Genomic DNA, 20,111 nt, shown 5'->3' with positions numbered 1-20,111 from the left:
AAGGCTCCAATGTAGGCTGACATAACAGTATCACATTTTCCGCTTGGTTACCCTGCAGCCTTCAGGACTCCATCTTGACCTCCATAATTTTAGAACCCGAATACTTTTTTTCTATGTCCTTTACCAACCCCCACACTCCAGGCCCTGTTGTGCCATGGATTGCTTTCAGCACAGGCAACCCATTTTCACTTCCTTATCTTGTCACTGTCAGCTTTTCATTCAACTTGGCATACTACCATCCATCCCATTGTCTGCGCAAAACTTATTCTCTCTTTCTGATCTCTACCCTCACCTCTCAGCTTACTCTTTCCACTACATAGACACACCTCTTTCCCTCTGCCTCTTCCCTCTTCAGTATATATTCCACATGGTCTTAGCTACTGTCCCTTCTGAAGAAGGATCACTAAACTCAAAACGTTAACTCTGATTTCTGTCCACAGATTCTGCCAGATCTGCTGAGTGTCTCCAGAAATTTATTTTTATGTCTCTAGGCTGTTGCTATCTGTAAATGACCATCTTGGATGCTCCTAGCATCTCTGGTTTGCTTTACCCCTCAGCCAAATATATTAGGCTCAAATACTTTGCCATTTAACTCCGAATAAAGTCAGGAAACTTGTTGGTTGTCAGCAGTACTCAGTCAAGGTACTGTCAACCCCATCATCCCCCACCCCCAACCACCATCATCCCACCAGTGTGATGGCTTAGTAAATCAAGGGCAACCTCTGATGCTTGCCAGAAGCTTGGACTCTTGTCAGTTAGCTGCTCAGGATGGACCAAATGGAGCCCACAACTCTCATGACTCTTCCTGCCCAATTCTGGACTATTTTCCTCCCTGAATGAGAGAGAGGTAAGTATTATAGGAAATGAAAATGGATGGCATGCATGTTATGTTGCACAAGGGAAGGTGTCCTGAGTGGGTGAGGAACATGCAAGGATAATGTTGGAAGTGAGATTGACAAAAATGGGGATAATGTTGCAGACAGTAGTGAGAGTATAAAGCATGATCTTGGTGGCAAGTGGGTACAGTAACAGATGAGTGAGAGTGGAGAGGATGATGGCACTTACACTGGCGAAATTGAGTAGATCATTGACATTCCCTAGATGGCTGAGACTGCACTGACAGGGGGAGCAACCTCTGACCAGGAATGGCATTATCTGGGGTTGTACCCTCTGCTGTTGTGAGGGAAGAGGATGTCCCATCAGGAGATCCAGATCATTGCTCACAAAGCTAGGCATCAATGTCACTATCTGCCACATATAGGACAAATGTCAGGAACTGTCCTGAAGAAGGGTTACACCCGAAATGTTGACTTCTCCACCTCCTGACGCTGTCTTGCTTGCTGTGTTCTTCCAGTCTCCTCCATGTCCACCTTGGAATCTAGCATCTGCATTTTTTTTCATCTCTAACCAGGAACTGTGCAAGGCAGCTTTGCCCTGACGATTCTTGTCCAGGTTCATAATGGGCTTTTTAAAATTGGCATGGGCACAAGGGCTACTGGTCTTTGGGATGACATTCAGTGAGTGTCAAGTTGTTCTTGGAATAATCTGTGGTAAGATGGGGATAAAATTGGATGTGAGGGATGGCATAGGGTGGGATAGGTAGTTAATGAAGCACAACTGATAAGATATGACAATAAATCTTGCTATAGTCCTCATGCAAAAAATGTCTCCAAAAAAACTCTCACCTCGCATTTACTAAAAGCAGATTCAGCCTGTTATATCACTTGTTTAAATTATAGTGTTTCAACTGGTTGGAGAGTACTCTAAATTACTAAATTTGAGATTTTTGAAACTGCTATGTCCATAAAATTTTATTGCCAATTTTCAAATAAATCATTAATAACAAACACATTTATAAATTGAAAAGTTATTTCACTGAAAATAGTTCTAAATAGTTTTACAGAGCACAAAGTACCATGCTGTAACAACAACATCTTATTCATAATTGATCACTTTGCATCATTCAGCTGTTGTTTGTGAAGCATCTCCCACACCGGACTATGTTCTATGATCTGAGCTCTGATCATGGCGATGCGGTCACGAACACTGTCCACGTGTGGTTTACATGTAACCTTCATAAGGAAGAAATATTTGAATTACTGACCATTTATGTATTATGATATTACTATCATTTGAAGTGGGTATTCTCATCAATAAATACTTAGATATTTATGGAAATTAAAATTCCATTCTTACTGTTACCAAATAATTGTCCTATTGATTATATTGATCCCAAATAAATGTATGATGGTAATTGCCTTGTATCAGATACAACACTAAAATATTTTATGAAATCTTAAATGTTAAGATATATACCTACCTTGGCTATAGTAAGCATACTCTTGACCATATCACCAGAATTATGTGCAGGTATGATTTTTAGATTACTACCTAAAAACCTGCAAAAAAAAAGTTTTTTGGTTTGGGTTAACCAAGTGAGACAAAAGAGAATACAAAGTTAGATTACATACAGCAACACATTTTTTTAATACCGGTTTTAATTTCTCAGTAATGTTGTTCTTATTAGCTCATGCTAATAAGAACATTTTGAAGACCATATGCTCAATTATAGCTGTAATGAATCCAATGACTGAAAAACTCAATGATGCAGATTTTTCTCTCAGTACAATTGTTATGGACCAGGCCAGACTCCCTCAAAACATTTCAAGATAGTAGCCCAGACCCTAACTTTGCTCGTTGTTTTAGGCAGGTGTACAGTGGATATTCCAGGTTAGATGCAGCTGGTCAAACCACTTAGTTTTAAATAAAACAATTTATTTACAAAATTACTGAATGAAACACAAACAAAAGAGAACAGAATACCTTAACTTATCTGAAAACCCAACAGATTATCCCAACCTAATGATCCTGTTCCCAGTCTTTGCAACAATCCCCATACCCCTTAGCACAAAAGGTAAAATCAAACCCAGGGTCTTACAGTAGAGAAGCCAGAGAGAGAGAGGAGGGTCAGCTTGGACCTGCTTCTTTGGGGTCCAGCAGCTTTTATTCAAGTCTACTGTGCTAAAACCAAACCAAACCAAACCAAACCAGAGTACAGCTGAGCTGGGAGAACTGGCCACTCCCCTTTCATTATACAAGTATTTTTAAAAAACTTAAAAGCCTTTTGACTGAGGCAGTATTTGTTAGCTATAATCAAAATAGCCCTAAAACCCTTCAACTTAGACTTTTCAGAGTCTGTGTTATTTACGACCTCTTGAAAAAAGAAACAAGGAGCAACATCATCACAGTGCTGTAACAGTCTTGCTCAGTTGGTAACACCAAGCCTGTATCTAGGCTGACAGTTCAGCATCATAACGTGAAATCAACACATTGTTGGAAGTGCATCTCTGACTGAAATGTTAAACAGAGGCCCTGTCTTCCTCCCTCAGGCAAATGTAAAATATCTCATGATACTATTGGAAGAGCAGAACATCACCCTCGCCACTCTTCTTTCTGTAACTATTGCCACCAAAAACAGATATCTGGGCAGTCTTTGACAATTTGGAGAAACTTCGATTGCAAATTGATTGTTATTTGCACACATAGTAATGACTACTCTTTATAAGTAATCTCTACCCACTATCAGGTTTCCCCTCAACATTGAGCAACAAACAAAAATCTGCCAAAATGGTAATTCAGGTACAGTACTTGCCTGTTGTGCTGATTTCACTATACACTGTATCCGTCAAGTACTCTGGGTTGGTGAGGAGGGACCTCTTTTGGCATGAGGTGGGGTTACGGGTACACAGTGTGGCATGTGGAAATTTGGAAGATTAACATAGGAACAGGAATAGGCCATTCCGCCCCTCGAGCCAGTTCCACAATTAAATGTGATTGTGGGTGATCTGTGGCCTAACTCCATATGCCTGCCTTTGCACCATATCCATTAATACCTTTGCTTAACAAATAGTAGCTGTCTCAGATTTAAAATTAACAACTGATCCTGCATCCACTGCCTTTGTGCAGGATAGTTTTAAACATCTGCTACCCTTTGTATGTAGAAGTGCTTCTTAATATCTCACCTGAAAGGTCTGGCCCTAATTCTCAGATTATGCTCCCTAATCCTAGAATCCCCAACCCAATTTATTTTGTCTTTATCCATCCTGTTTTTGTTTTCTGTTAATATTTTGAAGATTTCAATCTAATCATTTCCTTTTAACTTCTAAATTCTCGAGAAAATAGGCCTAATTTGAATAATCTCTCCTCAAACTTAATCTTTAAAGTCTAGGTATTATTCTTGTAAACCTACGTTGTACTCCCTCCAAGGTCAATACATCTTTCCTAAGGTGTGGTGCTCAGACCTACTCACAGCACTCCAAGGGAGGTCTAATCAGTTTTTAAAAAAATGTATTTTCTTAACCACATCATTCAGCAATAACCTGTGTGCTATGGAAGAATAATTTTCACTTCCCTTTGGATAATTTGTTATCTCTGAGAATAAATTGGCTTCAGAACAATATACCACTTTGTCCAAAATTTTGGATTGAAATTAATGGTCACTATGAATTTTTAACATTTTTAAAACAAGCCTTTTTTTGCTAGAATATTTTATTTATAGTCATAGAGATGCACGGAAACAGACCTTTTGGTTCAACTCATTGATGCCGACCAGATATCCTAACCTAATCTAGTCCCATTTGCCGGCACTTGGCCCACATCCCTAGAAACTCTTCCTATAACTCTTCCTATAAACCAGCCTCCACCACTTCCTTTGGCAGCTCATTCCATACACACACCACCCTCTGCGTGAACAAGTTGACCCTTGGGTCCCTTTTACATCTTTGCCCTCTCACCCTAAACCTATGCCCTCTAGCTCTGTACTCCCATAGCCCCGGGAAAAGACTTTGTATATTTATCTTATCCATGCCCCTCATAATTTTATAAACCTCTATAAGGTCACCCCTCAGTCTCTGATGCTCCAGGGAAAACAGCCCCAGCCTAAGTCTCTCCCTATAGCTCAAATCCTCCAACATAGAAGACAGACATAGAACATAGAAAAGTATAGCACAGAACAGGCCCTTTGGTTCACAATGTTGTGCTGAGGGTTAATCCTAATGTAAAATATAATAACTTAACCTATGCACCCCTCAACTCACTGCTATCCATGTGCATGTCCAGCAGTCGCCTAAATGTCCCCAATGATTCTGCTTCCACCACCACAGCTGGCAACGCATTCCATGCATTCACAGCTCTCTACGGAAAGAACCTACCTCTGACGTCTATACCTTTCTCCTAATATCTTAAAACTATGACCCCTTGTACCAGTCAATCCTGCCCTGAAGAAAAGTCTCCTGCTATTGACTCTATCTATTCCTCTCATTATTTTGAACACCTCGATCAGGTCACCGCTCTTCCTCCTCCTCTCCAGTGAGAAAAGTCCGAGCTTATTCAACCTTTCTTCATAAGGCAAGCCCTCCAGTCCAGGCAGCATCGTAGTAAACCTTCTTTGTACCCTCTCCAAAGCCTCTGTATCTTTCCTATAGTAGGGCGACCAGAGCTGAATGCAATATTCCAAGTGTGGTCTCATCAGGGACTTGTAGAGCTGTAGCAAAACCTCACGGCTCTTAAACTCGATCCCCCCTGTTAATGAAAGCCAAAACATCATATGCTTTCTTAACAACCCTTTGCACTTGGGTGGCGACCTTGAAGGATCTATTTACTTGCACACCAAGATCCCTCTGTTCCTCCACACTGCCAAGAATCCTGTCTTTAATCCTATATTCAGCATTCGAGTTCAACCTTCCAAAATGCATCACTTCGCATTTATCCAGGTTGAACTCCATCTGCCATTTCTCAGCCTGGCTCTGCATCCTGTCTATGTCGTGCTGCAGCCTGCAATAGCCCTCGATACTATCGAAGGCACCTCCAGCCTTTGTGTCATCAGCAAATTTACTAACCCACCCTCAACATCCTCATCCAAGTCATTTATAAAAACTACAAAGAGCAGAGGGCCAAGAACAGAGCCCTGCGGGACCCTGCTCAACACTGACCTCCAGACAGAATACTTTCCATCTACAACCACTCTCTGCCTTCTGTCAGCCAACTAATTCTGAATCCAGATAGCCAAATCTCCCTGTATCCCATACTTCCTGACTTTATTAGATTACTTATTGTGTGGAAACAGGCCCTTCGGCCCAACAAGTCCACACCGACCCACCAAAGCGCAACCCACCCATCCCCATTCCCATTCCCCTACATTTACCCCTTCACCTAACACTACAGGCAATTCAGCATGGCCAATTCACCTAACCTGCACATTTTTGGATTGTGGGAGGAAACCCACACAGACATGGGGAGAATGTGCAAACTCCACACAGAGTCGCTTGAGCGGGGAATTGAAACCGAGTCTCTTGCGCTGTGAGGCAGCAGTGCTAACCACTGTGCCACCGTGCTGCCTACCATGGGGAACCTTATCAAATGCCTTGAAGTCCATATACAGCATATCCATTGCTCGACCTTTGTCGACCTGTCTTGTCACGTCCTCAAAGAACTCAATAAGATTTGTGAGGCATGACCTGCCCCTCACAAAGCCATGCTTGACTGTCTTTAATCACACTTTGCTTTGCCAAATAGTCATAAAACCTATCCCTCAGAATTCTTTCCATAACTTTACTGACCACAGACGTAAGACTGACTCGTCTGTAATTGCCAGGGATTTCCCTATTACACTTCTTGAAAAGAGGAACAACATTCGCCTCTTTCCAATCATCCGGTACGACTCCCGTGGAGAGTGAGAAGGCAAAGATCTTTGCGAGCGGCTTAGCAACCTCCTTTCTCATCTCCCGGAGCAGGCTAGGATAAATCTGGTCTGGCCCTGGGGACTTCTCAATCTTAATGTTTTCCAAAATTTCCAGCACATCAGCTTCATCAATCTTGATCTGGTCAAGCCTGTATCCAAAGTCCTCAAAGTTCTCATTCACAACAAGGTCTCTTTCCTTAGTGAAAACCGAAGCAAAAAACTCATTTAGGGCTTCCCCTTTCTGCTCAGACTCCACGCACAAGTTTCCTACGGTATCCCTGATCGGCTCTACCTTCTCCCTGATCATTCTCTTATTCCTCACATATGAGTATAATATCTTTGGGTTCTCCCTAATCCTTCTTGCCAAGCCTTTGTCGTGCCCCCTCCTCGCTCTTCTCAGTCCATTTCTGAGCTCCTTTCTAGCAAGCCTGTAATCCTCCAAAGCAGTGCTAGATCCTTGCTTCCTCCACCTTACGTAAGATGCCTTCTTCCTTTTGATGAGAAGCTCCTCTGTTCTCGTCATCCAAGGTTCCTTAATCTTACCCCTTCTTGCCTGTCTCAGAGGAACAAATTTGTGCATCACTCACAACAACTGCTCCTTAAATAGTCTCCACATGTCTGCTGTGCCCTTTCTGTGGAACAATTGCTCCCAGTCTGTAATTCCCTACTCCTGTCTGATAGCATCATAATTTCCTTTTACCCAATTAAATATCTTTCCTCGGTAACTGCTTTCCCTTTCCAGCTATGGTAAATGTGAGGCATAGAACATAGAAGAATACAGCGCAGTACAGGCCCTTTGGCCCTCGATGTTGCGCCGATCCAAGCCCACCTAACCTACACTAGCCCAATATCCTCCATATGCCTATCCAATGCCCGTTTAAATGCCCATAAAGAGGGAGAATCCACCACTGCTATTGGCAGGGCATTCCATGAACTCATGACTCGCTGAGTAAAGAATCTTCCCCTAACATCTATCCTATACCTACCACCCCTTAATTTAAAGCTATGCCCCCTCGTAATAGCTGACTCCATACATGGAAAAAGGTTCTCATGGTCAACCCTATCTAAACCCCTAATCATCTTATACACCTCTATCAAGTCACCCCTAAACCTTCTTTTCTCCAATGAAAACAGCCCCAAGTGCCTCAGCCTTTCCTCATACGATCTTCCTACCATACCAGGCAACATCCCGGTAAACCTCCTCTGCACCCGTTCCAGTGCCTCCACATCCTTCCTATAGTATGGCGACTAAAACTGCACACAATACTCCAGATGCGGCCGCACCAGAGTCTTATACAACTGCAACATGACCTCAGGACTCCGGAACTCAATTCCTCTACCAATAAAAGCCAGTACGCCATATGCCTTCTTCACAGCGCTATTTACCTGGGTGGCAACTTTCAGAGATCTGTGTACATGGACACCAAGATCCCTCTGCTCATCCACACTACCAAGTATCCGACCATTAGCCCAGTACCCCATCTTCTTGTTACTCTTACCAAAGTGAATCACTTCACACTTACCATATTGAACTCCATTTGCCACCTTTCTGCCCAGCTCTGCAGCTTATCTATATCCCGCTGTAACCTGCCACATCCTTCCTCACTGTCAACAACTCCACCGACTTTCGTATCATCCGCAAACTTGCTCACCCAACCTTCTAGCCCCTCCTCCAGGTCATTTATAAAAATGACAAACAGCAATGGTCGCAAAACAGATCCCAAAACAGTTATGATCGCTGTCCCCAAAGTTTTCTCCCACCACGAGATCTGACACCAGTCCTGGCTCATTGCTGAGCACCAAATCCAAAATAGCCTCTCCCCTCATCGGTCTGCCTACATAATGAGTAAGGAAACCCTCCTGAACACACCTGACAAAAACAGCTCCATTCAAAGCATCTGCACTGAGGAGATTCCAGTCAATATTGGGAAAGTTGAAATCATTCATAACAACAACCCTGCTACATCTGCATTTTTCCAGAATCTGCCCGCCTATCAGTTCTTCAATCTCTATACTGCTATTAGGGGATCTGTAGAAAAGCCCCTGTGAGGTGACTGTTCCCTTGCTGTTCCTAACTTCAACCCATACTGACTCAGTAGACAAACCTTCCTCAACAACCTTCGATTCTGTTGCTGTGATGCACTCTCTGATTAGCAATGCTTCACCCCCTCCTCTTTTTCCACCCTCCCTGTTCTTTTTAAACATTCTTAACCCTGGAACATCAAGCAACTATTCCTGCCCCTGTGAAGCCCACATCTCTATTATGGCCACAACATCGTAGCCTCAAGTACTGATCCATGCTCTAAGTTCGTCACTCTTATTTCTGACGCTCCTTGTGTTCAAGCAGACACACTTAAACCGATCCCTTTGTTTCATCGCGTGAGAAAGCTTCCCGATAGATTCACTACATCCTGTCACTGCTCTATCTATAACTGCTACCCCTCTCAGATATGTGGCTCTGATTCCCACCCCCCTGCCAAACTAGTTTAAACCCTCCCGAATCACATGAGCAAATCTCCCACCCAGGACATTTGTATCCCTCCAGTTCAGGTGCAACCCATCCTTCATGTACAAGTCCCACCTTCCCCAGAAGGTATCTGAAGCACCCCCCCCCCACCAGCGTCGCAGCCACGTGTTAAGCTGCATTCGCTGACTGTTCCTCACCTCACTATCTCGTGGCACTAGTAGCAAACCTGAGATCACAGGAATGGGACCATTTGGCGCGGCCTGTTTGGCGCTGCCCATTTTGCTGCAGACCCCCATTTTGCTGCAGACCCATTTAGGCGCAGAACTATTTCACCGCAGCGCATATTTATTTCTTATGCATCCTTCTTTTTCCTAACCAAAACCTCAATTTTTCTAGTCATTCAGCGTTCCCTCCACCTACCAGCCTTTCCTTTCACCCTAACAGGAATACACTGTCTCTGGACTCGTTATCTCATTTTTGAAGGCCATTTATCCCATTTTCCAGGCGTCCCTTTACCTGCGAACATCTGCCCCCAGTCAGATTTTAGAACATAGAATATTACAACGCAGTAGAGGCTCTTAATGTTGCGCTAACCCGTGCAACCAATCTGAACCCCATCTAACCTACACTATTCCACTCTTACACATATGCCTACCCAATGACCATTTAAATGCCCTTAAAAGTTGGCGAGTCTATTACTGTTGCAGGCAGTGTGTTCCACGCCCCTACCATCTGAGTAAAGAAACTATCTCTGACATCTGTCCTATATCTATCACCCCAGAATTTAAAGCTATGACCCCTCATGCTAGCCATTGCCATCCAAGGATAAAGGCTCTCAATGTCCAACCTATCTAACCCTCTGATTATCTTCTATGTCTCAATTAAGTTGCCTCTCAACTTTCTTCTCTCTAACGAAAACAGCCTCAAGTCCCTCAGCCTTTCCTTGTAAAACCTTCCCTCCATACCAGACAACATTCTAGTAAATCTATTCTGAACCCTTTCCAAAGCTTCTACATCCTTCCTATAATGCGGTGACCAGAACTGTATGCAATACTCCAAACATGGCCACACCAGAGTTTTGTACAGCTGCAGCATGATCTCATGGTTCCTAAGAACTTTTAAAAGTTCTTGCCAAATATTTCTTTAGAGAAATTTGAGATTTTGAATAACATTTTTATATTCCGATGTAATTGGTACAGTTTTTAAATGTAGGCAGTCAATTTACCATTAAATACCTTTGTTGAATTTTAAATAATATTTCCCATTCTTTCGCACCATAAAGGGCAGCAGCCAAAAGCAGAAAACTGTTGCGATGAATATGGACAAATTGTTCAATTTGTTCCATCAGCTTTATCTCTCGAGAATTATCACAGAAATCTTCGATCTCCATTATAATATAAGCAATACCTAAGAAAATTACATTTGATTAATAATAGAAAACTCCAAAGTGCCAAAAATTGCAAAAAGAGAATAACAAATTAATTTGCAAGAACCAACTAAATCATCGTTTAGCATGATAATTATGAATTATTTTCCTGACTTTCATTTTTCTCCACTAAACAAAAGTAATATCAGTTGAGTAACATACATGTAGATGCTAAATATTTATTTTGTTATATACCGTGCATCATCAAGTTAAAATCCTGAAAATCTTAATAGCAGTAGACCATTTGGATCCTTGAGCAAAATCATGCTGATCTAATTGTGGTTTTAACTCTGTTTACTTGCTTCTTCCTTATAAACTTCGATGTCCCAGACAAATGTGTGATTGGAAAGATGGTGTAAAATGATTTGCTTTACAGTGCCACACAACAGACTTGTGAAGAAAATTAGAGAACATGGATTAAAAAGAGCAGCAGCAGCATGAATACAAAATTGGCTGTGATAGGAAACAGTTAGTAATGATTAATGGATGTTTATTGGGCTGGAGGAAGGTTTGGAATGGAGAGTTCCCCAGGGATTCGTATTGGTACCCTTGCTTTTTCTGATATATATTAATAGTCAAAAACTTGTGTACAGGGGGCAATTTAAAAATCTGTAGACAACTTTGAAGCATTTTCACCTATAAGGAGAATTGTGTAGAACTGAAAGGGACATTTACAAGTTGGTAGAATGGCAGATGAAGTTCTGTACATGAGAAGGATGAGGTGATACATTTTTCAGAAAGAACATGGAAAGACCATATAAATGAAGTGTACTACTCTAAAGGGTGTGCAGGAGCAGTGAGGCATAGGTATAGATATGCATAAGTAATTATGTATTTATATATTTTATGTGTGTTATGTATTTTAATTAAGGTAATTAAAAGGTGGCAGGAGTAAGCAATGAAAGTACACAATATCTTAAGCTTTTTACTAGGGGAATAGCGTACAAGAGCAAGGGAGTTGTGCTGAATTTGTATAAGACACTAGATAAACTGGCTGGATAATTATATACAGTTCTAGGTACCATACTTAGGAAGGATTTGAGTGCATTAGAGTGAGTGCAGAAGAGGTTTACAAGAATGCTTCCGGAATTAAAAACATCATTAGGAAGATGGATAGGAGAAGCTAGGACTGTTTTCTTTAGAGAGTGGAAGGCTCAGAGATTTGATAAAGTTTTCAAAATCGTGAGGCATCTAATTACGAAATCCCATTCCCACCAGTTTGAGAACAAGGTGGCAAAGATTTGAAGTAATTTGCAAAAGAAGTACGGAACAGAAACAGGCCACTTGGCCCAGCTGAACTTTGCTGGTATTTCTGTTCCATGCAGTCTCCCATATGCTATTTCATTAAACAGTATCAGCATATCCTTTTTCTCCTACATGCTAGTCTAGCTTTTCCTTAAATGCATCCATGCTATTTGAGTCAACCCTTTGTAACAAATTTCATATTCTGTCACTCTTTGGCCATAGAGATTTGCCTAATTCTTTACTGGAATTATTAGTGGCTATCCAATGTTTGCAATCTTGATTTTTGTGAATAGCTAACAAGTGAAATCATTTTATGTACAATTGCCCCACCAATTCATCCCTCATTCTGCTGGATTTCTTTTTGGAGAAAAGTTCCAGGGTTCTTCACCATTCCTAATAAACATGTCCTAGTCCTTGAACATGTTGTCACCTCTCTGATACACACCCACCTTTTCTGACATTCTAGAATTTCAAATTCCCCTTCATTCAGCTCTTTCCCTGCTATGTATCAAAACCGTTTGTAACAAAATTACAAATGTTATGTTTTGTGACTTAAACAAACTTTATTCCCTCCTCCTTCAATACCTCTTTGCAACCTTTGATACACTTGACAACACCATCCTCCTCCAATGTCTCTTCACCATCCAGCTGGTGAATTGCATTCACCTAGTTCCTATCCATTTAATTTTACCATATTGCTTTGCTCATGGGTTTTTCATGTAAATATCTAATTGGTTACATGGGTGTTTTTTGTCTGGTGGTGGTTAGCAGTTTAAGAAGGGGAAAAAAACAAAAGAAATGTCACAGTGATTTCGGTGATGGGAAAGTTGCTCAGTTGTGTGTGATAGTACTTCTGGGTATAACAAAGAACCCTTCTCTTTAGGGTTCTTGTGCTGCAGTGGTAATTTCCCAATCTCTGAGCAAGGACACCTGGGTTCAAGTCCCAGCTGCTCCAAAGATGTGTCATAGTATCTCTGAAAAAGTTGATTATAAAAGATATGTTTAAAAAGAAGACTTTTCGGTGCAGTCATACTGTCCCTACCTTTGAGCCAAGGAGCCTAGGTTCAAGTCCCACCTGCTCCAGTGGTGTGTAAATAACATCTCTGAAAGGTTGATTAGAAAATATTTAAATGGCTTTTCTTTGCATCCCACATTATCATCACAACAAAAGCAGATCAGACACTGAGACTTCTCTGGCAAGTAATTCACCTCTTGACTCCATGAAGCCTGTCTACCAGCTACAAAGCATAAGTCAACCGTATAATGGAATACTGTCTACCTTCAATACCATGGGCTCTTGTAGCAACATGGAAATGTGCATTCTGCATTTTCTAATAGAAATTACTAATATATTTCCATAGATATACAATAAACTACCAATTGTTTTTGTACCAGAGAGTGGGAAAATGATTGATCCGGATATCACAGCATCAGAGAACCTAATTCGTTGCTGCTGATTAGACAATGAAGAAATCACTTCATGATGCTAGAAAAAAAACAAAAACTAAATTACTGCATTTATCAATGAGTGAAAATCAAATACTTCACCCAATGGTTCTTGGAACAAAGAGAAATCTAGGACTGAGATGCTGGAGAGTCAGAGTCGAAAAGGTAAGCACAGCAGGTCAGGCAGTATCTGAGGAGCAGTATGTTTCAGTCATACACCTTCCATCAGGATCCTTGGAACAATCAAATGTGGTTATTCCAAATGTAAATATGAACACATTTTAGGTTCACTCTCATACTAATGCAAAGTAATTTGAAATATTTGTACAAAAATATGGTTAGCTAATGCAAAGAACCAAAATAAAAGTCTGTGATTAAGATTGCCAAAAATACCTGATGTGCCGAAATCAAATGCTGCAAGATACTTATATGAACCCTTTAAGATAGCAGAAAACATGAGTCCATTCCTCCAGTCTAATGTCAGGTAATCCAAAATCAAAGAAAATCTGAAATCCACCTTAAGCTTGGTCTGGAGGGTACTGGATTTCAGCCATAAGACCTATCAGGTACAATGTGTGATATGGCGGAAGACTTTGCAAGTGGCAGGATTCCCGTGCATCTGCTGTCCTTGTTTCCTTGACCCTTGAGGCAGTCGAGGTCACAAGTGTTTGACATGTGATTGAAGAAGCCTTTATAATTTGCAGCAGTCCATCTTGTAGGTCGTACACACTGCCTGCCACTGTAAAGTGCTACTAAGGGATTGAATGTTTTAATTGGTGAACAGTGTCAATTGAATGGATTACTTGTTTTGGATTACATCCAATTTAAGTGTTATTTGAGCTACACAAGTACAATATGGAGTTGCGGTCTTGACAGACCTAAACTTAATGCTGAAAATGTCACTGTTGACACCTTATGTCACTTTGTTCTTGATTTAGAGCAGGCCGATGACCAGGTGGCAATTCAATGAATTTGATTTAACCTGGTTTCTGCTGACAGGAGATACCTGGGCAGTTTGTACTTGTAATTGAACAGCTTGGCTAGGAGCATGTTTAGTTCTAGAGTACAAATTTTCAGTACTAAAACTTACATAGAACATAGAATAGTACAGCACAGAACAGGCTCTTCAGCCCACGATGTTGTGCCGACCATTGATCCTCATGTATGTACCCTCAAATTTCTGTGACCATATGCATGTCCAGCAGTCTCTTAAATGTCCCCAATGACCTTGCTTCCACAACTGCTGCTGGCAACGCATTTCATGCTCTCACAACTCTCTGTGTAAAGAACCGGTCTCTGACATCCCCTCTATACTTTCCTCCAACCAGCTTAAAACTATGATCCCTCGTGTTAGCCATTTCTGCCCTGGGAAATAGTCTCTGGCTATCGACTCTATCTATGCCTCTCATTATCTTGTATACCTCAATTAGGTCCCCTCTCCTCCTTTTCTCCAATGAAAAAAGTCTGAGCTCAGTCAACCTCTCTTCATAAGCCCTCCAGTCCAGGTAGCATCCTGGTAAACCTCCTCTGAACCCTCTCCAAAGCATCCACATCTTTCCTATAATAGGGCGACCAGAACTGGACGCAGTATACCAAGTGCAGTCTAACCAAAGTTTTATAGAGCTGCAACAAGATCTCACGACTCTTAAACTCAATCCCCCTGTTAATGAAAGCCAAAACACCATATGCTTTCTTAACAACCCTGTCCACTTGGGTGGCCATTTTAAGGGATCTATGTACCTGCACATCAAGATCCCTCTGTTTCTCCACATTGCCAAGAATCTTAAACTTAATCCTGTACTCAGCTTTCAAATTCGACCTTCCAAAATGCATCACCTCACATTTATCCAGGTTGAACTCCATCTGCCACCTCTCAGCCCATCTCTGCATCCTGTCAATGTCCCGCTGCAGCCTACAACAGCCCTCTATACTGTCAATGACACCTCCAACCTTTGTGTCGTCTGCAAACTTGCTGACCCATCCTTCAATCCCCTCATCCAAGTCATTAGTAAAAATTACAAACAGTAGAGTCCCAAGGACAGAGCCCTGTGGAACACCGCTCACCACTGACTTCCAGGCAGAATATTTTCCTTCTACTACCACTCGCTGTCTTCTGTTGGCCAGCCAATTCTGTATCCAGACAGCTAAGTTCCCCTGTATCCCATTCCTCCTGACCTTCTGAATGAGCCTACCATGGGAACCTTATCAAATGCCTTACACTTACATTATCAGGGCCCGTTGCTTTATTTTATTTATAAATAAATCTAAAACAAATCAGGTTTAATGAAGTGGTCTAATTCTTAAGAGGTTTCTTTCTTTAAATTCAGAGTAGCACAGTAACTGATGTGACAGACTGAACAATGCAAACATGGTAGTACATTAAGACAGATAGGTTGCACAAGGTCCTCAGACCTTTAGATGGTAACCATCAAAACAAAATGCATTGCTGAAATAACATACTGTAAACACTTAGCCAACAATACAAAACATCCTTTAAAATTTTTAGAGGTTTCCATAGAGAAAGTTAAAAATCACACAACACCACGTTATAGTCCAACAGGTTTAATTGGAAGTACTAGCTTTCAGAGCGCTGCTCCTTCGTCAGGTGGTTGTGGAGTATAAGATTGTTAGACACAGAATTTCTCGCAAATTTTTTACTATAAATTCTGTGTCTTACAATTTTATTCTCCATAACCACCCGATGAAGGAGCAGCGCTCCAAAAGTTAGTGCTTCCAATTAAACCTGTTCGACTATAACATGGTGTTTTGTGATATTTTAACTCTGTACATCTCAGTCCAACACCGGCATCTCCAAATCATCCATACAGAAAGATTTTCAATCCTACATATCCAGTAGATGTTTGAACAAATCACTGCAGATGTTGGAATCTGTACTGAAGATAACAAATGCTGCAGATCACAGTGGTTCAGATAGCATCCGTGGAGAGAGAGCAACCTAACGTTTCGAATCTAGATAACTCTTCATCAGAGTTGACGGTTGATAAGCAGACTCGCAACACAGTTTAATGTCGCTGACTTGTTTATTATTGGTGGGTGATTGTACCGTCCCATGTGTACCCCAGTGCTGTAAGTGAAGTTAGGCCTCAGCACCTATCATCGTCCCTGAGTGCGGGGAGCACGTGTGGAGCCTGGCACCTCCTGTGACCGCAGAGTTTAAAACCCACCCTTCGCCCCGTTACATTAGCCGTGCTGTGGGAAGCCAATTGCCCTGGAGATAGCAGCAGCCGAAGCTGGATGATGTGTTGGGTGCTGACAGGGACCATCACCCCCACCTGAAGCGAGCTGCTGACGATAATGGCGCCGCCCGTCGCCATGACACCCCCTCGGCTGTGACGTCAGACGGACCGGTCGTAAAACGGGCGGGAGCGAGCCCTGGGCCTAAAATACGATTTGTCGGTGATTAAAAGTCTTTATTAGAACTGTAACACGCAGACCGTTCATTCTTGCCATCTTTTTGTTTCAGAGACCATAACCTCTGCCTCGCTGATAACGATCATCGCGAAAAAAAACACAACTCCGCCGAAGATGAGGCGATCACCGTCTGAGCGCTCAATGCGGCACCGTTTTATCCTCCACAAACAAAATCAAAATGCCGGTGAAATTTCCACAAAATGAATAATGGCATACCAGCTGGGGAACGAAACAATAAGCGATAAAGGAAACTTCAATATAGAAATGCTTAGACAAGGCACGACCACTGTCGCGCAGGTACTTAGTTAAAAATCACACAACACCCGGTTATAGTCCAACAGGTTTAATTGGAAGCACTAGCTTTCGGAGCACCGCTCCTTCATCAGGTGGTTGTGGAGTATAAGATTGCCAGACACAGAATTTATACTTGATCACGAATAACTTTATAATGGAAAAGAAAGCATCAAGTAGGAATGAAGAACCAAAAGGATTGTTTGTACCGTGGGTGGGAGTTGATGCTGAGAAGCTGACACTGTGACGAGAACATAGTGGATTAGAGCAATGGGGTAAGGCTCATATGTACAAAAGCATTGGCTTGTTGACCACAGCCCCAGTTCCTGATGTAAAGACTCGTTAATTTATCTGCAGAAATATTTCTCAGGAAGAGTAGGGATTGAACCAAATTATCTTCAAATTATCGTCCAATATTACTAAATAATCAAGTGAGGTAAAAGGAGAAGAAATAAAGCAATCACTAGAGAAAAAGTACTAAGGAAATAAATGAGGCTGACAGGGATAGTGGATGCACTTGTAATCGTCCAAGAATCATTTGATTGCGGAAAAGTTCCATAAGATTGGAAAACTGCCAATAAACATGCAAACTGTTGGATGTTGCCTGGTATGGAAGGAAGATCGTATGAGGATAGACTGAGACACTTGGGGCTGTTTTCATTAGAGAAAAGAAGGTTTAGGGGTGACTTGATTGAGGTGTACAAGATGATTAGGGGGTTAGATAGGGTTGACAGTGTGAACCTTTTCCCGCATATGGAGTCGGGTATTACAAGGGGGCATAGCTTTAAATTAAGGGGGGGTAGATATAGGACTGAAGTTAGGGGTAGGTTCTTCACTCAGCGAGTCGTAAGTTCATGGAATGCCCTGCCAGCAGCAGTGGTGGACTCTCCCTCTTTATGGGCATTTAAGCGGGCATTGGATAGGTATATGGAGGATAGTGGGTTAGTATAGGTTAGGTGGGCTTGGATCGGCGCAACATCGAGGGCCAAAGGGCCTGTACTGCGCTGTATTCTTCTATGTTCTATGTTCTAAAAAGAAAAACAGATCTGGCAGCATCTGTGGAAAGAAAGCAGAGTTAATGTTTTGGGTCATGTGACCCTTCTGAAGGGAGAATTTTCTTTCTGATTTCCAGCACCTGCAGTTTTTTTGGGATTTTTTTTGCCAAAATGACACTTTTATTTTAAGGTGGGAGACCAAAAAGAATGTTAACTTTAGGCCAGTTAGCTTAATGCTTTTCAATGGGAATATGCAACAGCCCATTAGTGCAATAGACCATTTAGAAATACATATAATCAAGCACAGTCAGCAATGGCTTTATGAATGGGAAATCATACCTGTAATAATTATTTCGAGAGATAAAGGGGAAGCAGAATGTAAATATTTGGATTTTCAGCTACCACGTAGAGTCATAGAATCATAGAGATGTACAGCAAAAAACAGACTCTTCGGTCCAACTCATCCATGTCGACCAGATAGCCTAACCTAATCTCATCCCATTTGCCAGCATTTTGCCCTTGTTCCTCTAAACCCTTCCTATTCATATACCAATCCAGATGATTTTTAAATGCTGTAATTTTACCAGCCTCCACCACTTCCCCTGGCAGCTCAATCCATGTGCGCACCACCCTCTGCATGAAAATGTTGTTCCTAAGGTCCCTTTTATATCTTTCCCCTCTCACCCTAAACTTATAGCCTCTAGTTCTGGACTCCCACATCCCAGAGAAAATACCTTATCTATTTATCCTATCCATGCCCCTCATGGTTTTGTAAACCTCTATAACCTCTAGAAACCTCAGCCTCCAACGCTCCAGGGAAAACAGCCCCAATCTATTCAGCCTCTCTGTTTTGCTCAAATTCTCCAACCCTGGCAACATCCTTGAAATTTTTTTCTGAAGTCTTTCAAGTTTCGCAACATCCTTCTGATAGGAAGGAGACAAGAATTGCACACAGTATTCCAACAGTGGCCTTACCAATGTCCTGTACAGCCGCAACATAACCTCCCAACTCCTATACTCCATGCTCTGACCAATAAAGGAAAGTATACCAAATGCCTTCTTCACTATCCTATCTACCTGTGACTCTACTTTTAAGGAACTATGAACCGCACTCCAAGGTCACTTTGTTCCCCAGGACCTTGTCATTAAGTGTGTAAGTCCTGCTCTGATTTGCTTTTCCAAAATGCAGCACCTCGCAATAATCTGAATTAAACTCCATCTGCCACTCCTCAGCCCATTGGCCCATCTGATCAAGATCCCATTGTATTCTGAGGTAATCCTCTTTGCTGTCCATTACACCTCCAATTTTGGTGTCATCTGCACATTTACTAACTATACCTCTTACGTTCACATCCAAATCATTTATATAAATGACGAAAGGTGCCAGCGCCGATCCTTGTGGCACTCCACTAGTCACAGGCCTCCATTCTGAAAAACAACCCTCCACCATCCCACTCTGTCTTCTATCTTCGAGCCAGTTCTGTATCCAAATGGCCAGTTCTCCCTGTATTCCACGAGATCTAACCTTGCTAACCAGTCAAATGCCTTACTGAAGTCCATATAGATCATGTCTACTGCCCTGCCCTCATCAATCCTCTTTGCTACCTCTTCAAAAAACTCAATCAAGTTCGTGAGAAATAATTTCACACTATGGCAGATAGGCTGCTGAAGAATAGAGCACATGTTAGAGTGTATTATAGACCCCCTACTAGTCAGAGGGAAATTGAGAAACAAATTTGTAAGGAGATCTGTTATCTATAAGAATAATAGGGTGGTTATGGTAGGGGATTTTAACTTTTCAAACATAGACTGGGATTGCCATTGTGTTAAGGGTTTAGATGGAGAAGAATTTGTTAAGTGTTACAAGAAAATTTTCTGATTCAGTACGTGGATGTTCCTACTAGAGAACGTGCAAACCTTGACCTACTCTTGGGAAATAAAGCAGGGCAGGTGACTGAGGCATCAGTGGGGGAGCACTATGGGGCCAGCGACTATAAGTCTATTAGTTTTAAAATAGTGATGGAAAAGGACAGACCAGATCTAAAAGTTGAAGTTTAAATAGGAGAAAGG

At 41.8% G+C, this 20,111-nt stretch overlaps 1 protein-coding gene across 1 annotated transcript; it reads right to left on the bottom strand.

Moving 5' to 3' along the window:
- Window positions 1-1,938: 1,938 nt before the first annotated feature.
- cunh1orf146 (chromosome unknown C1orf146 homolog) lies at window positions 1,939-17,638 on the bottom strand. The gene is made up of 5 exons (XM_043698787.2): window positions 16,617-17,638; window positions 13,270-13,363; window positions 10,442-10,613; window positions 2,321-2,399; window positions 1,939-2,072 (listed from the first exon to the last, which is right to left on the bottom strand). The coding sequence occupies exons 1-5, from the start codon at window positions 16,656-16,658 to the stop codon at window positions 1,950-1,952; spliced, it is 510 nt and encodes a 169-aa protein (XP_043554722.1). The 5' UTR covers window positions 16,659-17,638; the 3' UTR covers window positions 1,939-1,949.
- Window positions 17,639-20,111: the final 2,473 nt, after the last annotated feature.

This window comes from Chiloscyllium plagiosum, unplaced genomic scaffold (assembly GCF_037043375.1).
Source record: "Chiloscyllium plagiosum isolate Xiang-an unplaced genomic scaffold, Cpla_swu_hap1 HiC_scaffold_9, whole genome shotgun sequence".
NCBI lineage: Eukaryota > Metazoa > Chordata > Chondrichthyes > Orectolobiformes > Hemiscylliidae > Chiloscyllium > Chiloscyllium plagiosum.
The sequence above is the reverse complement of the archived record's forward strand: the minus strand, read 5'-3'. Positions and strand labels throughout refer to the sequence as shown.